The following is a 9,794-nucleotide window of genomic DNA, read 5'->3' as shown; positions in this document are numbered from 1 at the left end:
CAAAGGAACAATTGAGTATGGAATGTTCTATTCATCATCTAAAAAGTTGGAGCTCATTGGATATAGTGACAATGATTGGGCCAGAAGCTACGATGATGATCGGAAGAGTACAACTGGATTTGTATTTTATTTTGGTGAAGCTACATTCACTTGGTCTTAAAAAAAGCAACGGATCATTGCTCTATCAAGTTGTGAAGCAGAATATATAGCAGCTTCTTCTAGTGTTTGTCATACAATATGGCTAAGAAGATTACTCCAAGAACTTCATATGCCACAGGAGAAGTCAACCAAGATTTATGTTGATAACAAATCAGCTATTGCCTTAGCCAAGAATCCAGTCTATCATGAAAGATCGAAGCATATCGATACAATATTTCATTTCATAAGAGATCATATCAAAAATAAAGAAGTGGAGATACATCATGTCAAGACAAGTGAACAAGTGGCTGATATACTTACAAAACCTCTTAAATTTGAAATATTTCAACAACTTCGGAAGAAACTTGGCATGCTGGATGGAACAAGTTTAAGAGGGGAGAATGTTGGAATTAAACTTGTTCAAATATCATAAAGAGGTTCATTTCATCAAAAGAAAAGTTCATTGCATCAAGTGGGAGAATCATTACATCAAGAAGAAAAAATAGATTAAAGGTCTATAGAAGGATAAGTCAAATTGGTTATTGGTTCTTGAAAGGGTTTCTTGAAAGAGAATGATTCATCTTGAATATAATTAATATAATGTATCTTTGGGGATTATATAAACCCCATATGTTGGGTCATGAGTGTAAGACAGTTTCTGAAATTGTAAAAGTATCTTTCTTGAGAGAAATATAGAAGATTGAAGCTTGTCATACTCTTCCTCTATTTGATAACTTCATCTCCTCTTCCTATCAAGTTCAACAAAAGGATCCATTAGCATCGAAGACAATAATGTCGAGGTGGAGGATGTCACGCAGGAGAAGAAGAAGGTGAGTCATAGGATATGTAGGACAACTTGGGACAGTAGGCTATCAACTTCATGCAGTGATTTGCCTGCTGAGAGAAGATGACCTTGAATGCATATGATGCAGGTTGTGCGGGCCTTCTCTCCCACACAACACAGGAATTCTGCGACATCTTATCAAATGTCAGTTCAGCTGCCACTGGATCCTCATCCATCAACAATCAAAGAACACAAGGCAGCTCTTCCAACCTTGAAATTGAGTTACTCATGGTGACCAACAGCAAATACGGTGAAAGTAGGTGTCTGTCGGTCCGAGAACTGTTCTCCTCTTACTGTGCATTCAGTTTCAGCTTCAGCAGGACAATCTGCAAGTGGAACAGCCCATACTCTACTTGGTGCCCTTTATGTGTTTGTTGATATTCTTCTTACATTTTGTGATAGTTGTTGCCAGTCCCTGTCACCATTAATTCCCTCCTGTGCAGAGTTCAGTACGACATATGAGCTCCTGGTTCCATCTTCACCTGTTCATTTGTGCTTCGTAATTTTGTGCTGACCCCCTTTTTCCCCTTTTCTTTGTTCAGCTATTGTTCCCTCACTTCCTCTTCTTGGCTAACAGCATAGATTTCACAGCTCAAGGCATCTGAATTGTCTAATTCCTTTTCATTTTCCTGTTTCAGGGAACTCCTACAGATAATTTCTTCTGTTTTCCTCCAGCGCACCACTCCTATTGTACTCCTTCTATTTCAAGTACCTTTTCTCTAGTTAGGTCTAGGGTTTAGCTAGCATAATATTCTGTGCTTCTCACTTCTCTTGCTAGAGAGAGATAGCTCTTGGTAGTTTCCGTTTCTTGGTCTTTCGTTTGCTTTTCTTTTCTAATATTTCTTTTTTGACCTTTCTTTATGATCATAATTGGCTCTTACTCTTTCTTGTTTTTTCATTTTCTTACTTTCTAGTGACGCATTGCATATTTGTTAATCATGGTTTATGTTCTTCAGCCTCCTGGTTACGCTGATACGTGAGAAGGTTATTATTGGTTTGGTCCTGGTAATGATGCTAGCGGTTTTGGTTTTGTTTCGGAGACTATGATGCAATTCTGAAATCAACGAACAATCTAGGATCCTTAATTATAGATCCTACCATGAAGCATGTTTTGCTTCTATTTTTGGCACTCTGTTTTAGTCTCCTTCGGAGTGACCTCGGTAGGAATGTCTCTGCTATAAGACCTCCTACAGTGCACATTGGAGCTCTTTTTTCCCACAATTCCACCATTGGAAGAGTTGCCAAGGTTGCCATTGATGCTGCAGTGAGCGATGTCAATGCAGACCCGAGTGTTCTCCAAGGCACGAAGCTGGTTGCTGAAATGCAAGACTCCAATTGCAACAGTTTCATTGGTATTGTTCAAGGTACCACCACAATAAGTTTCTATTTTGTGAAAAGCCTTCATCTATTATAACAAAATGAACTTATTATTTGTTACTAATTCCTCACACAGCATTGCAGTTCATGGAGACAGACATTGTCGCAATCATTGGTCCGCAATCTTCCGTAATTGCACATGTCATTTCACATGTTGCAAACGATCTGCAAGTCCCTCTTCTTTCCTTTGCGGCGACAGATCCTACACTTTCTTCATTGCAATATCCCTTTTTTGTCCGAACAACCCATAGCGATCTCTTTCAAATGGCTGCTGTAGCTGAACTAGTTGACTATTACCAGTGGAGCCAGGTGATAGCCATATTCGTCGATGATGATTATGGTAGAAATGGAATAAATTCTCTAGGTGATAAGCTTTCAGAGAAGCGCTACCAGATATCCTACAAGGCTGCATTGCAACCCGGGGCTACAAGGGGTGACATCATGGATTTGTTGGTTAAAGTTGCGCTGATGGCTTCACGGATTATTGTCGTACATGTGAATCCAAGCATCGGTATTGAAGTTTTCGCCACAGCAAGATATCTAGGTATGGTGTCAAATGGGTATGTTTGGATAGCAACAGATTGGCTTTCTTCAATTTTAGATTCTTCAACTCCACTGGATACAGCAATTTTGGACACAATGCAAGGAGTTCTTGTATTGCGACAGCACACTGTAGATTCAAAACTCAAGAACACTCTAACTTCAAGATGGAGCCAGTTGACCAAGAACGGCACAACTGAGAACTTCCATCTTAACTCTTATGGTCTATATGCTTATGACACAGTGTGGCTGGTTTCTCATGCATTGGATGCCTTTTTCAATGATGGTGGATCGATTTCATTTTCAAATTTCTCAAATCTGCATGATGCTGAGGGAAGGAATTTACACCTCGAAGCAATGAGTGTGTTTGATGGGGGCCAGATATTGCTGAACAAGATTCATAATGTGAATTTTGATGGTGTTACTGGGAAAGTCCAGTTCGACTCTGAAGCGAACCTCATTCACCCTGCTTATGATATCCTCAATATGCTAGGAACTGGATGGCGAACAATCGGTTACTGGACAAACTACTCTGGATTGTCAATTATGTCACCTGAAGAACTGTATATGAATCCAGCAAATAGTTCCAGTGCAAATCAACAACTGTATAGTGTCATTTGGCCTGGGGAGGTGATAACAAAGCCTCGTGGTTGGGTTTTCCCTAATAATGGGAAAGAGTTAAGAATTGTTGTTCCTAACAGAGTAAGTTACCGGGAATTTGTTTCAGTAGAGCCAGATAACGATGGCGTGAAGGGATACTGCATAGATGTCTTTACTGCTGCCATAAACTTGCTTCCATACCCTGTCCCATACAAATTCATACCTTTTGGAAATGGCCATGAGAATCCCAATTATGCTATGCTTGCTGAGATGGTTGCGTCAGGTGTAAGTATTAAGCAGAAAATAATTTGGTAACTTAATGTGAATTTCCTGCAGAGTTTGAATTTTGTGATTACTGATCCTGTAACTTCGCCTGTTGTAGGACTTTGATGCTGCTATAGGCGATATAGCCATAGTTACAAATCGAACAAAGATTGTTGATTTTACCCAGCCATATATCGAATCGGGGCTTGTCATATTGGCTCCTATAGAAAAGCTCAACTCAGATGCTTGGGCTTTCTTGCAGCCATTCACAGTGGCGATGTGGTGTGTCACTGGGTTATCCTTACTCATAATAGGAATAGCCGTTTGGATCCTTGAGCACAGGATCAACGATGAATTCCGTGGGCCTCCAAAAAAACAGCTAGTTACAGTCTTTTGGTGAGTTTAGACAAGAAACTGCAATCACAGCTATCTTAACTTTTTCTTTACACATCCTGCTGCATTGATCATCAAGTGAAACTATCTGGCCATTTGGTTGTTTATTTTGTGGAAGATTTTTGTATTCATATCACCACTGGATTTTTAATCTTTGTCACCCAAAGGCTTATGCAGTAATCATCTCATCAGATTAGTCAATGGTCTTTTAGGAATATACTAGTACATGTATTATGAGTTATCAAATATTTAGCATATTGAACTTGGAAGTATATTTCTTAGCATAATATTCATATGGTGCTGCCCTATATGTCATACAGAGTACTATCAAAGGCTGAGCAAACTTGGTAATATATCAGTTATCATGTTGCATGATTACAAAAGAATTGTCTGAAATACATGTACCAGCAAATATGTACATTGCTATCATTGGTAGCATAACAATGATTGGTCGTTAGACTATCTTTATTTTCTTTATGCCAAAAGGTTTGTTGTTATGTAAAGAATACTAGCTAATTAACTCAGTGTACAAACTTAATCTTCTAAGATCATTTGTAATGAATTCTGCAGAATAGTCAAAGAAATTGCCCTAGATGATGCTTGATTAATGACATGATTCAGTAAAGTAGTTATTGGTTTGTTTGCTAGATGTAGTGCACTAACTATAGGATGTGCAAGGTAACTCCTAAGAAGTGGACATTGTGACATGTTATACATCTTATTTTGCAAATGGTGAAATTGTGGCTATCGATTTTATTGTTTGTTATATCTAACGAAGTGGGCCTTTTTTGTTTTTTAATAGCCATTTCGAACTGTATGATTAATTGGATAATTCTCTTGGTCATTCTTGTCTTTTGGTATCCATCAACCTTTGCAGTTACAATGTACAATTTGTTTCAATCAAGTCTGTTAATGTGCATATGAACTTACTGTGTTACGTGGAGCTGAAACATTATGACAAGAAATTCATTCTAAGTCCAGTTTAACAATCATTGGTTCTAGCAGGGCAATTGAAGCTAACTGATGTGATCTTCAATGTCTTTGCAGGTTCAGCTTCTCGACACTGTTTTTCGCTCATAGTGAGTGAAGTCTACTCACTTTTTAGTTACTTTTATAAGCCAAAAGATATATTTTTGACTTCATAGATTAATGTTGTCTTTCTCTTCACAGGAGAAAATACTATGAGTACTCTTGGGCGTGTAGTTCTGATAATATGGCTTTTTCTGGTTTTAATTCTTCAATCCAGTTACACAGCTAGTCTGACGTCAATTCTCACTGTGCAACAACTATCATCACCTGTAAAAAGCATTGACAGTTTAATTGCTAGTAATGAGCCTATTGGGTTTCAAGTTGGCTCATTTACTGAGAACTATCTTGTTGAGGAGCTTGGCATTTCAAGATCCAGATTGAAAGCACTTGGTACCCCAAATGATTATGTTAGAGCCCTTGAGCTAGGCCCCAAAAAAGGAGGTGTTGCCGCTGTGGTGGATGAACGCCCCTATATCGAACTATTTCTCTCAATCCAATGCGAGTTTGCCATAGTAGGCTCAGAATTTACCAAAAATGGCTGGGGGTTTGTAAGTATCTTCAGACGTCAAGTTTCATAGATATCTCTTTTTGCTGTGCTCTCTCTTGGTTTTGAAGTGCTTGTGATATTAATTTCCGCTGCTCATAGTTTATGAATGTCATGTGGTACATCGAAAGCAAAGTTTGTAGGGAACACATATGCATGATCCATTTGGGCAACATATAAGTTAGTTCCTGATACTGATTCAAAACTTTCATGAATTATCATTCACATTTGTGAAAGTTTTGCTTTAAAACCCCTGTTAAATTAGTGGTGAATCTTATATGCCTAGGCTATTAGGCTCATGCACATTTTGTCAAAGAAAGATTAGTGATCAACACTTAGATGAAGATGAAGATTTATGTGAGACACAAAGCTTTAATGCTAAAAGGGCAACAAATTACTTTTTTTTTTCTCCTGGTACTGTGTTGTGAACAATTTGTAAGTATAAACAGTTAAATCTTGACTTCTATAATATGGATATTAGAATCCCATTGAAGTGCTGACAGGAAGAAGAGGTTGCAAAAAACTTTTCTCTTGGAAACATAAGTACATCTATCTTATATAACAAACTTGCTCAATATACTTTTTGTGTACTTAGATCTTGATTCCTACTGGTTCATGATATTTTGATTGCTGGATTACTATATTCAGTTCGTAGGATCCATACTAGTTATTATCTCATAAACTAGTTGATTGGCATCTATCATCCTTTTCGATAAAAATGGTGATTTTTGTGCTAAAAAATTATTATAAATGTTATATAACTTCTGTTAGCACAACAAGGACATCACTATTCATTGGTTTTCTGCAATTTGGAATTTGTTTAAGTATTGTGGCCTTTTTGGGTTTTTTTTTTCCCTTCCTTTTAGCTAGTCGGAGAACTTTGGCTGATGCAAGAATCAAATATTGTCTTGCCTGAATTGACCTTTAGATTCAACATGTCAATTTTAGCAGTTCTAGCTGAATCAAAGAAAAAAATGGTTTTATTGTCTCCATGGCTTCCAAGAAAATTTCTGTGGCACAGCTGAAGGCTGAAGGTGAAGCACACTAGTTTCAGTTTACATGTATGCAAGACAATCTTTTGTTCAAATGCATGTCATCATAATTATACTGAATACATTATTAGATGCACAACTGCACCCTATTCTCCTAATGATACAAGAAATAAATATGCTTGCCTTAATCCTGGGTGATCATTTATCATGTTTGTCCAAGTTTTGTGCAGTATTTTCTTTCCTAATGGCTCTTAGCAACTCTCTGCCACTTCAGTTTGTATGACTCTTAGCTGATGCCTATCATCTCAACCCAGGCATTCCCCAGGGACTCCCCTTTAGCTGTGGATTTGTCCACTAATATCCTTACACTATCAGAAAATGGCGATCTCCAAAGAATTCATGACAAGTGGCTTACTGGAAGAAGTTTGTGCAGCTCCCAAACGAGCGAGCTTGAGTCTGACCGCCTCCAACTTAATAGCTTCTGGGGATTGTTTCTGATATGTGGAATGACATGTACTGTTGCAATGTTCATATACTTTGCGATCATGGTGCACCAGTACATTCGCCACTACCCCTTGGAGGAAAGTGACTCTTCCGACCATGGAAGCTCAAAATCTGGGTGCAGCCTGCAGAGATTCTTCTCCTTCATCGATGAGAAGGAAGAAGATGTGAAGAGCAGGTCAAAGAGCAGGAAGATGTTGCAGGCAGGAAACACTAGTCTTGATAGTGAAAGCCATAACATTTTTTAGCTCAAACAAGAGTTTTTTGGGTTTGAATGCTACAAGAACTCCATAACTGTGAATTGCTGTGGCAATATACGAGAGGCCAAATCAAGATTTTCTTCAGAAAGTTTGAGAATCAAGATATTATTTTCTATGACAGTTTAGACCGAAAGAGGAGTGTCAAGGTAAAGATGAGATCCATTATACTGCATGTGTGATTCAGTTCATGCCTGACTGGTTCTGGATTAGATTTCACTGGGATGTTTCCAATGCATGTGAACAAAGATGTGTGATTCAGTTCATGCCTGACTGGTTCCATTAGATTCAGTTCATGTCCTTCCTATGCTCATAGCAGGTGGAGTGAATTGTATCAGCAGCACAAACTGATACAATGGTGATTGTGGCAGGAAGCCCAGTTGAGCTGCTCCCCTCACAACAGCAATTCCAAAGAGTGGAAGGATCACATATCACACAGATGATTGATATGGTCAGTCATGGCTTCACCGCCAACTTGCGAAGCCCTGCTTGTGCTCATGAAACATGCATCAGAAACTTAGGCCATTTCACTGCTTCAGATTTGAGCTTGAATGGAGAAGTGTTTCTACCTTGTGTTAGGTTCACTCATAGAATAAGAGTAACACATTATAGTGCCATCACTGCATCCATTTCTTGTCATCAGACAAGAAAGTGCATGCTTCCTGTCTTTGGAAGATGATCACATACCCTAACAATATCATGGAATCTTGGATGAGATTTTAACTGAGCAGTACCACCCGCAACTAAGCCAACAGTCTGTAATCCTCCATGAACTATAAACCATTCAACGTCCATGTTAAAGAAATATACTGAAGCAGTGGTTGGTGGTGTGAGCAATTCCTCTGCAATTGGGTGAAGGATCTGAGTTGTTGTCAGCCACCGTTGCTGAAACATTGTCATCAAGGATTTTTCCGTTCACTACTGAAGACACCTTCATAAGACTGCAGGCCAGTATCCATATGAAGACACCTCCAAGCTTCATGGAGACAGAGAAGAATGTCAAGAGCACAGATTTTGATCTGTGTGAGAGAGATGTGTTTACATAAAAAGCTCCATCCTTAACTTTCAGTTGATGTTATTATTATTATTATTATCTAAGAACTCAAAAGAGCAAAACTACTTAAAGATCTCTTTACAGCCATCGAGAAAGATGCATAGGAGAGTCCATCTTGATTGCCATCCTGATTACAGATTGCCCAAGTTCCCTGCATTTTGATGTCTTAGGAAAATATCATGTCAGGGTAGAAGAGAGTACCACTGAAATGATCATCATCATCATCATGTCTCTTCACAGCTATCCACCCAGGGATTCCTTCCACCAATTAAGAACGTCATCGCAATTTTGAGTGGGCATAAATCACCTTGGAAGTTTGTAGAGATATCATGTTATTCGGAGAACAATGATCAGTTTCAGAAGTGGAGAATTGGAGACTTATCATGATAGTTTTTTCTGGGAGCCATTTATAGATACAGGACATACTACAGTTCGTCAAAAAGAGTCGTATGTCAGAAATGATGGCTTGCAGCTGCCATGGTCAATGGTTGTTGCTGGGAGCCATTGACCATCTGAACAATGGCCTGTGCATTAGTTTGGAGCCGAAAGCTCCTTCATTTATGTGCTTCAGCAGTCTTGAGTGCTTCCACCATGGATAGGTTGTGAGTTTGGCAGACACAATAGCCAGCTGCCATCAAAGTATTGCTAGGAGAAAAGAAGGCGAAGCCGATACCTGCAGGAGAGTCGGGTGAAAGAAAGGATTCATCACATTTTAATGTAAAAGACAGAACACCCATCCCGAGAAGAGGAATTATGAGGATTCATGATCCTTATCCCCTCAGGCAGTAAATATGGTTCCATGGTTTTATTCATGAGAGCTAAAGCTCTAACTATTTAAATCACAAGGACTAGTAGTACAACGGTTGCAAAACTTGGCCTCGTTCCTATTGAGCCGAAAGAGCCCAAAGAGAATAGAAAAGAAGACTGAGAATACAACTAGAAATAGATTTTGAATACCCTTCACCTTTAGCCAGGGAAGGCCAAGAATCAAAGTGCTTGAATCTGATTCTGATCCCAGTTTTATTCTGATGTCCAAAATGAAAAGAGGAAGGGCAGCTAAGGAAGATGTAGGCATAAGAGGTTTTCAAATAGATGTCAGATGTTGCAGCTTTCGCTTTCAATTGGATGTTTGTGGATGTGTGCAGAGAGATAAAGAGGTTGGGAGATCATTCCAACAAGATTTCTCTAACAAGTTTTACCTTGCGCGAAATCGAAAGGTACGAAATCTCATCTTTGTCAATCCTTATCCTTAAATTTAGCT

At 38.8% G+C, this 9,794-nt stretch overlaps 1 protein-coding gene across 3 annotated transcripts; it reads left to right on the top strand.

Annotated features, from left to right (window-relative positions):
- Positions 1-828: 828 nt before the first annotated feature.
- On the top strand, positions 829-8,616 carry LOC135584295 (glutamate receptor 3.1-like). 3 transcript variants are annotated; one of them, XM_065183934.1, is made up of 8 exons: positions 829-968; positions 1,071-1,238; positions 1,939-2,346; positions 2,436-3,784; positions 3,882-4,159; positions 5,204-5,235; positions 5,327-5,733; positions 7,036-8,616. In XM_065183934.1, the coding sequence occupies exons 3-8, from the start codon at positions 2,082-2,084 to the stop codon at positions 7,468-7,470; spliced, it is 2,766 nt and encodes a 921-aa protein (XP_065040006.1). In that variant the 5' UTR covers positions 829-968; positions 1,071-1,238; positions 1,939-2,081; the 3' UTR covers positions 7,471-8,616. The 3 variants fall into 3 exon arrangements, with proteins under 3 accessions (XP_065040006.1, XP_065040005.1, XP_065040007.1); XM_065183933.1 differs by having other exon boundaries at positions 1,071-1,776; XM_065183935.1 differs by lacking the exons at positions 829-968; positions 1,071-1,238 and having other exon boundaries at positions 2,113-2,346; positions 2,444-3,784.
- Positions 8,617-9,794: the final 1,178 nt, after the last annotated feature.

This window comes from Musa acuminata, chromosome BXJ1-5 (assembly GCF_036884655.1).
Source record: "Musa acuminata AAA Group cultivar baxijiao chromosome BXJ1-5, Cavendish_Baxijiao_AAA, whole genome shotgun sequence".
NCBI classification, from domain to species: domain Eukaryota; kingdom Viridiplantae; phylum Streptophyta; class Magnoliopsida; order Zingiberales; family Musaceae; genus Musa; species Musa acuminata.
Note: the sequence above shows the minus strand (reverse complement) of the source record. Positions and strands in the feature narration are given on the sequence as shown.

Excerpts from the sequence above, each read along its gene's own strand:
- LOC135584295 (XM_065183934.1), top strand. The coding sequence starts at position 2,082 with ATGAAGCATGTTTTGCTTCTATTTTTGGCACTCTGTTTTAGTCTCCTT. Across the intron at positions 2,347-2,435 it reads TTTCATTGGTATTGTTCAAG|CATTGCAGTTCATGGAGACA; the intron begins GTACCACCACAA and ends TTCCTCACACAG. Across the intron at positions 4,160-5,203 it reads CAGCTAGTTACAGTCTTTTG|GTTCAGCTTCTCGACACTGT; the intron begins GTGAGTTTAGAC and ends ATGTCTTTGCAG.